Below are 14,744 nucleotides of genomic sequence, written 5' to 3' on the forward strand. Positions count from 1 at the left end.
GACCTGATGGCTAAAACTAAGACTAAATATACAAATAAAAAGTAGACTAAAATGTTAGGGAGGGACTAGTGGAGAAGAGATCCTGTAGAACTAAAATACACTGTAATGTTTTGTTTGGTTGCCTTCGGGTGTCTGAAAATAGCAGATCTACAAGCTCAGAACGCATAGCAAGACACCATCAAGGCCTGCCAAAATACATAACGTCTTAATACAATTTAATAGCCAAGCATACTCAGTAGTCAAGCTGTGGTTTATTGCATGTATTTAATGTCCAAGTACCTTAAAATGATAATGACACTAGTTAGCAAAAAGAAACAGGTCCAGGGTACCACATGTGCTAGTTGGGCTGCTGGTTGATGACACAATAGTACATATTTACAAAGACAAGACTCACTATAGACAAACATTTAAACAGAATTTACTTTGCACATAATGAAAATAAGTACTGTGTAAAGCTAGTCCCTGGTAATTGATCTGACTGAAAATCCCTTATAGCAGACATCATTAAGATTGTAATAAAGGCACTCTGATGTTTATTATATACATTTTCAATGATCTTAAATAAGGGAAGATCACTTTTAGGGGATTTCACAGTAATCATTTCAGATTTGATACCCTCTGTTTGGAAAGGAATACTGAACAATAAATCAAATGATCAAACGAGAACAGATTATTGCTGGCCGATAGAAAACTTGTATCTCCATTTTTTAAATGTATTTTTTTCCCTCTTCATAAATTAATGCCCCATTTCATACTCGCATGACAGTGTTAGAGAAAATAGCTGATCTACAATCACGTTTGCATTGTGAGTTCGTAGATCAGCTATTTGCAAGAATTTCTTTTAATCTTTTAAACAAACAAACAATTTAGCCTATGATGTTCAAAATATGGACGCCAGGTTGAATGTGGTCACGTCTGTGTATTTTATAAATACAGAGTTATTTTTGCCATTTCTTGAAATGCAACCGTTTTAGACAAACAAGTTTTCCACCCGACACAGACAATAATGGTATCCACATTTAAAGGAACACTCCAAGTTCTCCAACCGTACATCATTAGACCTTATTAATGTCATTTTTTTTTTCTACTGGAATTTCAAAAAAGTTGCTAAAGATGCAACAACTGTGGCTACTGGTTTAGTGTGCTAACATCCCCGGACGAGAGAGGCTAGTGTAGTAACTGTAGTTTCCATTAGCTTGAAATCCTGACTGAAGTCATCAGCAGATCTACACTGCAGGGGTTCCCAAACCTTTTAGCTCAAGACCGTACTATTTTCACTAATTCTTTGAGAAAATGTACGATTTTTTAATTTTGAAAATCTTTTTAACCCATTTAGGCCTAGAATTATTGAATGCTTTAACCAGTGAAAAATAGCAGATATACAAGCTCACAGCGCGGCACCGAGTGCCGCGCTGCAAGCTTGTAGATCTTCTATTTTTTGAAAAAGTCGTGAAAATGTGTGCAAATCTTTGAATATGTATTTTCAAAGCGAACGTTTGTAACTCAAATTTTGCTTGCTTCTGGGGGGTCCCTGGAACTAAATATTTTGAGATGGGGGTCCGTGGCCAAATACATATCATTTTGGGGGTCCTTCACATGAAAAGGTTTGAGAACCACTGACATAGTAGTTTCTCAAGAACAGACTAACTGAGCTCCAGTTAAGTGAAAAGGACCTTTTCTTTGACGATGGCTGGCCAGATTGCTGACATAGAAACATAGGTTTCTTCAAAAAAATCTTAGAAGGATTAAAAAGACACTTATAGAATCTGGTCAAAATTCTAATTTTCATGATTTTTCAAAAATAGCAGATCTACAAGCTCACAGCGCGGCACTCGGTGCCGCGCTGTGAGCTTGTATATCTGCTATTTTTCAATAGTTAAAGCATGAAATAATGATAAACAATAATGTGTACCCGTTCTAAATGGAATTGGCCTATTTTAAAACATTTAAGAAAGATAAAAAAAAAATAATACATTTACTCGTGACCCACCCGCTGTTTGGGAACCACTGATCTACAGCATGCCTCTGAGATAATAGGGCAAGAACACTGAGAAACTGTACCGTGCTAATAGTGCGCATTAGTGGGGGGAAAAAAGGTGAAGTGTTCCTTTAAGGTCTCCTCTTACAATCAAACAAACAAGGTTTTCTTGCAATGAGAAGTGGATGATAATGCACTATACTGTATGTTAAAGTTATACAGATAAAGAAATGTGCTTCTAAATAAATACAAAAAGAAAAAAAAAAACAGCATCAGAAAAGGAGATATTCCTTACATTGGGTATCTATGCAACACAACACCCAACAATACAGCACTCTGATTTAAAGGTCCACTCCGCTCATAATACCTATTATTCCACTCTAATCACAAAGACAATTAACTACCACATTCCTCATTGCGGACTCCAGCACAATGGGTAAGGTGCATAAAATGGCAGCCTAGCGGATTGACATAATGTGGTCATCTAGGATCTATAAGCCCATCCTTGTGTTGAATTTGCAATCGGGATGCAATGTTATGAAAAGCTACCTACAATGCACCAGTGGTTCTCAACCTTTTCAGGCTGCGGCCCCCAAAATAATCATATTTTAACTGGGGACCCCCCCACCTGACGGTTCTATTGTGAAAATAGCAGATCTACAGCATGAGCATGTAGATCTGCTATTTTCACAATTTCTGCCTCTGGTATTTGACAATTTGGCCAATGTTTAATTTGTCATTTCAGAGGTATTAAAAAGTCCTTAAACTGTCACTTTAGAAATGTGATATACACTTAAACTTTATGTTGGTTTGTTTACTGCTGATTGAGAAAACAGTGTTGCACATAAAGGTAATCATCTGAGGACCCCCCAAAATAATTTGGGGACCCCCTTGGGGGTCCTGACCCACAGGTTGAGAACCACTGCAATACACCACCCATGTATGCAAAAAGCTATTCTATCCCTAACCCAGTGTTTCGGGAGGTTTCTAAATCGGGAAGAAAATTAAGTAAATCAGATATTAATGTGAATCCAATTTGCAGTGTTAGAACAGGTAACGACGTCCAAGCAGGAGGCCGTCATCTTATGCACCTGAACCATTCTTTAAAACATTCTGTCATTCTGTGCAAGAGCTTTGACTTTGACACAAGGATTTGGATAATCAAAGAGATCAAGACACAATTTTTATCACAAAATGAAGAGTGTACCCAGGTGACAGGGTAAATAAAGAGAAATAAGGAGACACGATTATTAATATCAACTAGCTTTTACTACTGTTTTCTCTTTGGTGTAATGTGACCTATTAAAACAAAAAAAGATTATTATTTTACACTAATAATCAAATCCTGCCAGGCACCAAATTTAGCTATGTTAAGCTAAAGGTTAAAGGCTAAACGTCACAAATTATTTTGCATTATGAATTTAGGGCTACACCCTCTCAATTGACCCATCAATCAATCCAATCTCAGTTGATTATCAATTTGTTTTTGCATTCTAGAACTCCCTTCTAAAGGGAGTATCTCCCCTCTTGCACCATTAAAGTAATATACATTACATATTGATATTTGATAAACCCAGGATCTTTTCATTGTGAATCATTGTGCATATAAGCATCAATTTACAAGGACAGTAACGTGGGAAAAGCCAATGTAAGAAAGGCGTTGGCTAATTGGCTTTTTAAGGTGGATGACAATTTTCTCTGGCTGGGATCAGCCATACAAAAACAGACAAACACAATTGCTGAGTTTCAGTGTCTGGTATACGCAATTAGTGAAGGAATTACTGTTTCTGACCGTCAGTGTATAACACTTGCTTACACTTCAAATGCTTACATTGCACAAGCATTTCACTTCTAAATAGCTTTTTGATGATACTTGCTGGCACACATGAACTCTCTATAATAAAAAATAAAATAAAACATTTTTGAGCATACTGTGCAGTGGTGGACAGTAACTAAGCACATGAATTAATCACGTTATAATGAAAATAGCTGATCTACAAGATCTGCTAATTTAACAATTTAAGATTTAAGATATTTAATTTTTTTAATTTTCTTTTGAGGGAAATGTTCTACTTTCCAATATAACAATGCACTTCATAATTTGTACCTTTGAATACTTGAGTATTTACTTGAGTATATACTTTGTCCACCACCACCACCACATGAACAATACTGAGCTTGGGGTAATCTGTATACAGTACATGAGTTCACATTCTGAACTTCAACTTGTGTCATCACCTGGCAAAACAGGGATTTAAAAAAAAAAAGAACCACAAAAAGTAAAAACAAAGCACTACACAGGCATGATCATTGAGTGGAGGGCATCCTCGAGAAGTCATTTATCATATCGTTGTTGTCGGGTGGAAACCTTGTATCTCCAAGTTTCAAATCTGTACGTTCTTTCGCAAAGTAAAGCCCTGCTTCATCATACAAGGCCGTCACTCTAAAGTAGTGAAAACAGCAGATCTATACTTGTAGATCAGCTGTTTTTACTAGTTTAAATCATTATTAAAATGATAAATGCAAAACGAACGATTTTGGACATACAAGGTTTTCACCCGACAACGACGATATAGTTCCATCGACGCTGACTATGCTTACATGCACCCGATTATAGTTTCACATGTGGACTTCAGTGCTTGCTGAATGAATGCCTCAAAAGAATGCAAATATGCTATGAACACCCATGGAGTAAAGACTGTATTAGTACTACACATTACACTTGTATTCTTTTTTGCAGAAGTAGCAATGTTTCAATATGAAATGTTTGGATGTTTTTCTTTCACACCTTATAGGCACGATTATGTCATTTTGATCAGGAGAAACCGTGACATTTCTAAAGCGCCAGACACATTTGTTCATTTGATGCACAGTTGATAAAATGTTTTCATGTTATACTTAAATGGGGAAAAAAAGAGAGCGAGAGAAAAAAAGAAAAGGTAACTTCCGATATAAAATGTATATAAGTCAAAAGTAAAATGGAAAGTGCATGCCCAGATTTTGGGCACAAATGTGCTTATATTATGTCAGTCACAATATGATTTTGTTGTACTCATTAACATACAATTTAACCACATGAACCCTAGCATCCACACTCATGGTTTTATCATAATAATGAGCGAACATTAGGCAAAAAGTGTAGATCTACAAGCTCACAATGCATGGCAAGGAGATTTGGAGAAGGGGAAAAAAGGAGAGACGATTAAGTATAGACCCCTTGGGGACGCCGGTTAACAAAATATATAGGGTTTAAGTGGTTATGATCATTTTCTTTCTGCTTCATGTGGATTGGGTACAGAGAATGGCATGGGACGTAATGGTGTTCATTGGATACATTTGCATACAACCTGTCGTGACCACCAGTCCTGATCCATCTGAAACCTCATAGCAATTGCAATGTTTTATATATATATATATATATATATATATATATATATATATATACATACACAGTATATATCTCGTCACTGTCCGAGAGAACCCTTGTATCTCCAAGTTTCAAATTTGTTTGTTTTTCCGTAAGTAAAGCCCTACTTCATCTTACAAGTGTCGTACACAAGTAGTGAAAATAGCAGATCTACAAGCGAACAACGCCTCGCGATGACAGGCATTGTGTGCTTGTAGATCGGCTATTTTCACTACTTTAACTTGTTTCTAAAATAATAATAAAGAAAGTAGCGGTTTTGGACATACAAGGCTTCCACTTTACAAAGACGATCCATATATATATATATATATATATATATATATATATATATATATATATATATATATATATTCATTGCAAAAACTTCTGATGACATTCCACTGGGAAAGGCAGATAATCCAATTGCAGGTTACATGTAAACATAGTCAGGGTTGTAGCCTATCATACAGTGAAAGTGCCACATGGCTGGATGCCACTTAACAGAGTACTGAAGTTGAGTGTTAAATGCACTTGGTATAGCACGGACAATATAGTTCCTGAAGGCCGTCACAAACTATATGAAAAACCATCCCTATCAAAGGTCGTGATCACGTTGAATTGGAACTGTGCCAGTGCTTTTATAAGATTGAAACTGACAGCTTTTTTAAATACTTAAATAGATATAAAACTTTGTTATTTTTTTAAACAGACAAACTGTACATATCTGGTACCAATACATATAAAAATTACAAGCGTGGTTACATTAGAAAGGATACCTTCTGATAAGTCATATAAAAAATATGCAGCTTTAGTAGCACTTTCGTAGTCCATTTTTATCTAGTCAAACTTTACATTGCTACATTACACTCCAGACGAAGAAGAGAATGAGGTATTTTCTTCTAGTCCAATGTCTTGTAGTACTCAGTATAATGCAACGGCACTGAGCATATTTAGAAAAAGACTACATACGTATGTCTTAAAAGTCACAAAGTCACCCACTGTGGCCACATGCAGGCCCTTTCTTATCCCGCTGTATTTCCTCTCCAGATCCTCTTCTACTTTAGCACTTCCTTTTCCTGCCACTGCCGGTATCCATTCTGAACACTTCCTCGTTTTCCATCCAACCGCTCCTCGATTCCACCCAAGACAGATTTCTCAGACCAAGTCTCCTTTCCTCTTCAACCAAACACGTCAATCTATTTTTTCAACTTTCCCGATAATCTTCTCCTCAAAGATGGGCAAGATGGCGTCATCTTCGCGTACCTCTTCGAACACCACTCCACAGTCAAACTCGTCACTTACCTTCTTGAAATAATACCTACAATCATTTACAAGAGGAAGAGTAAAGTTAAGATCCACTCTACATTAGAAAACCACTTTTATATTTATGTATTTATTTACCATGGTAATTATACTTTATCTCTTTTCCTGTCCACTCAATCAGTTTTATTCCTCAAAGTAATTCCCCCACCATTATGTCTCTGTCTTTCCTGTCTGATTTTCTTACCCGTACAGTATTGTAGGCCAAGTGACTGTTTACAAGGTTTTATCTTGTAGGAATGGAGATGTCTGTGTGGTTATATATGAAATATAATAATAATAATAATAATAGAAATCCATTTGTAATATGTGATCCAGACTTGTGACTTCTCTAACACCGTTATTGGATTGTTTTTGGACTACTGTAAGTATATTTAAAATTAAATAAATCCATTGCAATGACAAATTCCAAACGAAAGCCTGCACTATTCTAAACAGAATCGGTTAGATGGCATGCTTGGGAAAAGAAAACATTGAATGTGGTGTTAAACATTGCGCTCACCTGTAGCTCCCTTTCTTAGTTAGCAACTCTTTAAATTGGCCCAGTGTGACGATCCTCCCTTTGACAGATGTCCTGTATGGTATAGGTTCTCCACAGAAGTAGTAAGCCACTGTAATGTTCTCACAAGGGGACTTTTTAGTTGCTTTATGCCTGCCAAACAAAAAGACAAAGACATAAAACAAATAAATACACCTTTTAATATTTCATGTCCATAAAGTTAGCATAAGACATTTTTAGCTGTCTTCAACATCTCACTAGGAGTCCTTCTAAGGCTAAGCTTAGCTCAAACCAAAGATTTTAAGGCTGATTTGTACTTTGTGTTATGGAAAATGAAGCATGATGAAGTTGCAAAGACAAATCACAGTCTGAATTTCCCCAAAGACAATAATTCTTGAGTAGAGGATCACATCCAGGGGCGGAGCTATAGGCAAAGCAGCCAGGGGCCTGGGGGGAGGGGGCCCGCCACCGCTCCGGAGAAAAAAAAGAAACAAAAAGAAATAAAGCTTTTATTTTGAAATGCCTACCGGATTGAGAAGACACTCTATTGCCCCTCTTGACGAGTGCTACGATTGCCCAATGAGATCAGTTGCTTGAGGACAGCTGTTTCCTGTTTACTTTTAGCGGTAGGCATGAGAATCTTCTCTATGCCCTCTGTTTAGGGCTGTTATCGGTAGTTTTTTACAGCATGGCTCTGAAACTAATATCTGATTTCTTTGGTGGGCCCGCCACCCAATTAAAAAAGATAAAGAGTTGTAGGCTACAGAAGCAAGTAGGATATTGTTGATTAGTCCGTAACTCAGAGGAGGAGGATTAGGAACAGAATTTCCACTCAAAGGTAATTAATAGCATTTATACCAGGGGTCTTCACTCTTCAACAGGGGGTCCGGGACCCCTAGGGGGTCCTCAGACAGAGTTACTACAGGGGGTCCTCCAAATCTTCCAATCCTTTTTATATTAACCACTTGAACCCTAGTGTCCATATTCTGAGAACTGTAGCCAAAAATAGCAGATCTACAAGCTTGTGAGCTTGTAGATCGGCTATTTTTGGCAAAGAGGTTTGTTGTAGAGGGGAAAAGGACACACTAAGTACAGAGTAAAAGGTCAAGTTTATTAGGTATTGACGGCTCAAGTGGTTAAATACCCGAAACACAAATTGACATGAATCCAAAATACACTGATGATTGTGCTGTCAAACGATGAAACTATATGGAATCTCTGAAAAGGTTGTGGGGGTCCCTGCTTCATCTCTCTCTCAACTAAGGGGTTCTTGGCCTGAAAATATTGAAGGCCCCTGATTTATACTGTACCTATATTGTGTTCTGATGGCCGCTGTTGCCTACTGTATTGTATTGTGTTGGCAGCCGCTGTGATGCGCTGTTTCTGACCAATTTTGAAGGATCGGTCCGTCTGTGGCGGGGGGGGGGGGGGGGGGGGGGGGGCTGTGGTGAAAACCTCGCATTGTGGCCCTGCAGGGGGTCGCTACGCTACTGATCACATCTGTAGTATTTCCACAGTTTGTCAGGCATTAGTTCATCAAAATGCCATTTTGATCATGGCATCTTGAAATCATTTGACTGTAGGGGAAATATTGATGTTACATCTAAAGAAGAAGAAGAAGAAGAAGAAGAAACAACATAGAAATAAAAAAATAATTAAATCTAAGTATTGTTTGTTTTCCCTCTCGACCAAGCCGAGTAGAATTTGAGGTGAAACAGCATTTGTTTTAGACTATTTACTTCCAAGTCAAAGTAGCTGTGGCCTTAATAATTGAATATAATAGACTGTCAGAGAGAAGTGAGGAGATACTGTACATACGTTACAAACAAAACCGAGCAAAACTATGCATAACCATGAACTAATAAGACTTGACGTAAAAAAAAGAACTATAAAATAAAAAGTGAAGATTCAGCAAATAATAGATGTACAAGCTCACAATGCGTTGTAGACGATTGTAGATCAGCTATTTATTTTTGGCAAAAGTAATTGGTTTAAGTATAGAACCCTTGAGGGACATCGGTCAAAGTAGATATGGTTTAAGTGTGGTTAAAAGGTAAAGGAGCACAGTATGCTTGCACCCCAGTGAAGCGCAGACAGTTCAGGAAAGGGGTTAGTGTAGCCAGGTTCTATGGGCAATGTTGGGTAGAAAATAATATCATGAGAACAAATGATTATTCAAGATGTTCCTCCAGGCATCTATGGTGCCGGCACTAACACCTGCTCTCAGTTACCATTACACCTCATCAGCTCCGTGGAAAAAAGCAATAACAATTTCCTACAGCACTGTGTGTACCGTTATTTTCTACTAGCTCCCTGGCTTGTTTTGTATCCTCCGTAAAATTGCACTCTTTTGCCGCACATTATTTCCCTGTTTGAGACTATGTTTGACATGAAACCTTCCACTTGTTTTTTGAGCCCACTGTGAGGGGGATATGTCCAATTAGTGTGAACACCTATTACTTTCACCTACAGTACACGGCCGTAACCTCGACACCAAACAAACAATATGGCAAATGAACAGGGCATTTTGTTTAAGAATTAACAATTCACGACCCACACGTTTTCTATAATATCTCACAACTCTACAGAGTTCAGGTTATTCAGTTAACGGTGCCTCCCATTTCAAAAGCACTGCGATGTTCCTTGAGGGCTACATTAACTGAAGCCAACAGGGGGCCGATTGCAGTGTTCAAGAGGCATACAAAGTACTCAATCCCAATCCTCCTGGGTCTAATGGACTGATATATCCACGGGCAATGCGAGGGTATCCGCCTTTCATCTGCTCCTCAATGCAGCTCCCTTGTTCCCCTGCATCCCCAGACTACCCTTATGAAGAGGCATGGGAACATCAAACAGACACAATGTTCTGAAAGACGGCATCAAAACCTAGCCCACTCCCTAGACAATCTGCACCATGTCTCCATCAACCAGTACACACTCTACTGTGCAATCTTTACACTACTCTCTCTGCTCCCATCTCTCCACCGAAAACAACAACATAATAACTAAGACGCCTCAGGGCGACATGCGACCTCGCCCTTTCAGGACGGAATTAGCACAGGGCGGAATTCATTTGCAAGTGTGAATCGAGTTGCTATTGGTTGTTTAAGTTAGACAAAATGTGGACAAAATATTTTCCCAAATATGGATATGATTGACGTCTGTCATCATAGATGTCTTATAGACCACATGAGACTCACACATTCCAAGCTATGGGCTTAATACTGATGACATCAGGGATCTCCATGTATGGGCATACATGGGACATGTGATGTCACAATGCGATGTCACAACAATGTGATGTCATAGGTCAGCTATAGACATATATGGAGATCAGGGATCTCCATATATGGGCATACAATGGGCATACAAGGGACAAGGACGGAATGTGATGTCACAACGATGTTATGTCACAACAGGTCAGCAGCTACAGACATTGAGGCGTTACAGACAAGAAACAGACAATCATCATCATTATCATCATCACTCTAAGTGAGATGTATCAAGGAATACATACAGTTCTTTGACATTATTACATAATGGCTAAAAATCTATTTCCTTGCCCTGCAATGGGTAATGATTCAATGATTCGATGTAATGGACAAGCCACAGGGTTGAGGTGTTAAAGAAATCAAGATATGAATCTAATCCACACACATTCAGACATAACAGACACAACAATTGATTGCATTATTAAAAAAACAAACAGGGACTCTGCTTGGGACACTACAAGGGGATACCGACTACTTCCAACAAAGCACATTTAATTCACCAGCAGTAATTATGCATTATATTGACTACTAAATAATCTGGGGTTGTGTACACAACACATAAAAGCATACAGTGTCCGTTAGCCCATACGCACAAACACACGCATACAGCATTCTACTCTGCCAGAGATGGGCATGGGAGGGTAAGATGGGGTGACCTTTGACGTGTCTATGGGATGGGACTTGTGGGAGGTGGGAGGAGGGAGGAGGGGGGGCTGGTAGGACACAGTGGACATACTCAGACTCGGAGAGCTCACTGTCAGAGACGGCGGGCACCACGCTGAGCGGAGGGAATAGTGCAGGCCTGACGGCAGTGCGACCCCTCTGAATCACCTCCATCACATACCTGAGGGACCGGACAATCCCAGCAGTTAGACACATGGACTGCTCTGTTGGGGTGGGGGTCCGCAGACTAGATCTAATATACATATTGTCACTGTCGGGCAGAAACCTCCTATCCCCAAGTTTCACATTTTGTATGTTTTTTCGTAAAGTAAAGCCCTGCTTCATCATACAAGACTGTCACGGTGCGAGGCGTTGTGTGCGTGTTTTCACTATTTTAAATCATTTTCCACCCGACAACAACAATATCATAGATAAGTCCTGCGATTATATCCAGCAACTCAATAGTTTATTGACCAAAGAGTAAATGGAATTGAGGGACATTTGATGCCAATTAGACAGTGTCAAACTTCCCACCGTTTGTGTGTTTGTAGATGTCTCATGACACAGAACCCTTGTTAAAGTGAAACAACTTGCGTTGGAAAAATGTCACCGGCTGGAATGGAAGCCCTCACACATAAACCTTGAATAATGGAAAATGTCGGCCCTTGGCCCCAAGAAAGACCTCACCTTTGCTTGGGTTGCAAGGTTCCGGACTTCTTCTTCTCCTCTTCGAGACGTCGCCGTGCCTCCTCCAGCTGGGTGAGGGGGTTGGGGGCCGGGTTGGGGGGCATGGTGGGATCCTGGATGAAGGGGTGCGAAGGCTGCACGTTGTTCCGCAGCTGGGCGCTCACCCACGGGTGCACTCCTCCCGGTCTCTCCACCGAGCTGAGCCGGGACGTGTCGTGGCCCGGGGTCTTCTTGGACCCCGTGGTGCTCCTGAAAAGACAACAAAAACATATTTAAATTGGTCATTTTCAATGACGCAACAGAATCCAACAATTTAACTCAACAGGGACCGTTTGCATAACGTTTACTTACCCGTATGGACTCTTCTTATGGCGCCCGCTTTCTTTCTCTCCCTCCATCATCCACAGAAGGATCTTCTGGTTTCTCTCCATCTCATCCGGGGGCAGTGGCGTCTCGCCGGGCCGCGCCTCCTCGCCTTTCTTGAACGTTCTCTTACACGCCGTGCCACCTTTGCTGCTAAGCGGACAATGAAAATAAGTTACAGACAATTAGAGAAAAGAAAAGTATGTAATACAGTGTGCATTAATACAAGCGTTGCGCTGCGACACATTGTAGCTTGTAGATCCGCTATTTTCATCTATTTTTGCCAAAGGTTCTTGAGTGTTTTCCCAATGTTGATTATGACATGCGCAGAATAGGGATGCTAGGACTCATGTGGTTAACCAAAACGATTGAAAAAAGAAAAAAACAAGACCACAGTAGGCAGCGTGTTCATACCTGTAACCGGCGGGGTCCGCTGGGTTTGCGCGCAGGCCATCCGCATAATTACGAGACTGTGACCCATAATGGCTCTGCTCCGTTCCCCAGGGGAAGGCGCCGTGCACACGCATGGCAGCCTCCGCCTCCACCTGCTCTTTGGGCTTCCCTCCTCCCCCCGTGTGATGGATGTGGTGCACGTGCTTGTGGTGGTAGAGGTGGCTGGTGTCTCCTCCCTTCGGCCCGTGCCTGGCGGGATGTTTGCCCTGGCCCGAGTTGGACAGGGGCACTCCGTTCCCGGTCGCCTTGCCTCCGGGGAAGCCGTCCGGGGAGCGGGACTTGGGGGAATGGCGGCCCGTCCCCGGCGACTGGCAGCCGGGCGTCTTCATGACGCGCTGGACATGGTCGTCCAGGATGCTCTCGGGGTTCTCCTCGTGGGCGTCTCTCTGCAGAGGGCCGTTGTAGCTGAGTTCGGCGTAGCGTGAGCTGTAGTGCTGGGGGTACGCCGCGCCGGGAGGAAGCCGGTGATTGGACGACGACGTGGCCGCGGAGACGTCTAGATCGTCGCCATCCTCCTCCTGTTGACGGAAAAGTAGAACGTTTAGGGCGAGCTACCGACCATGTTTAGACATCATCGGAATGATATTGTCACTGTCGGGCAGAAACGAGTTTCAAAAATAGTATGTTCTTTCGTAAATTGACGCCCTGCTTCATCATACAAGAGTGTTGCACGAAAGTAGTGAAAATAGCAGATATACAAGCACACAACGCCTTTCACTAGTTTAAATCATTTCAAACTAGTGAAATACAAAACGAACCGTTTTGGACATACAAGGTTCCACCCCCGACAACAACAATATACATTTCAGAATAGTGAATTTATCACCCAGATTTTGGGGGGGGTAATAAGTTTTTCTTTTTTTTCTTCTCACAACTGCTCATTTGTTTGTTTGTTTTCAACTTGTTGGGGTTAAAATAAGGACACAAAAAGGTGTAATGTGTTATAGTCATTCCAACCTGCAGATGGCAGGTTTTAACCACATGCTAATGAGTTGCTATACTGCAGAGATTATGAGCTAGAGAACCGTTTTTTAATTATTATTATTATTTCAAAACATTAAAAAAAAACATTCCCAAAAAAGCAAAGTTTTTTTTGTCATTTCATGAAGAAATAAAAGAAAAATAGAAGAAATTCTATAAATAAAGAAGTAGATAAAATAGCCTCTAATCTAATGAAAATAGAAGATATACAAGCTCACAACACGGCGCGAAGCGAACTGCTATTTTCAGTAGTTTGTGTCCAGGGCAAATGTCTAATTTCTCTTTTGGGTTATGGGCTAACAAGTTTGGGAACCACTGAGGTAGAACATGAATAGGGTGGTCAGTCAAATTGGCAGATGGCATGTACTGTATGTACAGTATGTGCAGCATAAAATAACGTGTGGCATTTCAGCTATAAATATAGTCACTGTAATCATTTTTGAAAAGAGTGATGAAATACTGTTCTTTTCATTTTTCCCTTAGTTGAGAGGGGGGTTACAGATGTGATTTCATTGTTATACAGAGAGTGTGTGCGTGTGCGTGCGGGACAATGTACAGCTCATTCTTTGTACAAATGTGTTGCTCAACAACAGATTTTCAACAGAGAAACCATGGAGCGATTTGCCTATAAATCAGGCTTTAGAACATATTTCAATTAGGCTACTGTATTTAGGATTTAGTAATAATAGTGTAATGGTTACATTTGTACACTCTCACAGTTAGATTATCACTCAGGATCTTTGTGATCCACTATAATCTGCAGCTTCTCAATTCATGCAAATGTCCTTCAACATAACCCCTATTTCTGTGCATATCACTACCCTGTCTACGGACATCTCACATCTGTATTGGCTGAACGCATATCGCTGCCCCGGGTGTCTGTGGACATCTGTGTTAGCTGAATGCACTGAGAGCTATTCATGGAGCTATTACACCTTCATTTCTAAAGGCACATTTCAGCCCTGCTTGGCTTCTCAGCCGCCTCTCCCTTTCCAAATGCTTTTGATGGCATTTCAACATGGAAACCCTTGGCAAACCACATTGGACAATTTATGAGCGAGGCTTTGATGCTCTACAGGTAGCAGATTCCCGGGTGGTTTGGAACCCAGGACTTTCTGATGG

General features: G+C 40.4%; 1 protein-coding gene across 1 annotated transcript in view; it reads right to left on the minus strand.

The window, feature by feature from the left end:
• Nucleotides 1-6,251: 6,251 nt before the first annotated feature.
• axin1 (axin 1) overlaps nucleotides 6,252-14,744 on the minus strand; it is a 29,123-nt gene continuing 20,630 nt past the window's right edge. Inside the window, exons 6-10 of the mRNA XM_080723991.1 lie at nucleotides 12,603-13,159; nucleotides 12,177-12,341; nucleotides 11,826-12,074; nucleotides 7,207-7,356; nucleotides 6,252-6,702 (exon numbers count right to left, since the gene is read on the minus strand). Coding sequence (XP_080580117.1) covers nucleotides 6,576-6,702; nucleotides 7,207-7,356; nucleotides 11,826-12,074; nucleotides 12,177-12,341; nucleotides 12,603-13,159 — 1,248 coding nt within the window. The 3' untranslated portion in view covers nucleotides 6,252-6,575. The remainder of the gene's footprint in view (nucleotides 6,703-7,206; nucleotides 7,357-11,825; nucleotides 12,075-12,176; nucleotides 12,342-12,602; nucleotides 13,160-14,744) is intronic.

This window comes from Nannobrachium achirus (genome assembly GCF_963921795.1).
Source record: "Nannobrachium achirus genome assembly, chromosome: 4".
NCBI lineage: Eukaryota > Metazoa > Chordata > Actinopteri > Myctophiformes > Myctophidae > Nannobrachium > Nannobrachium achirus.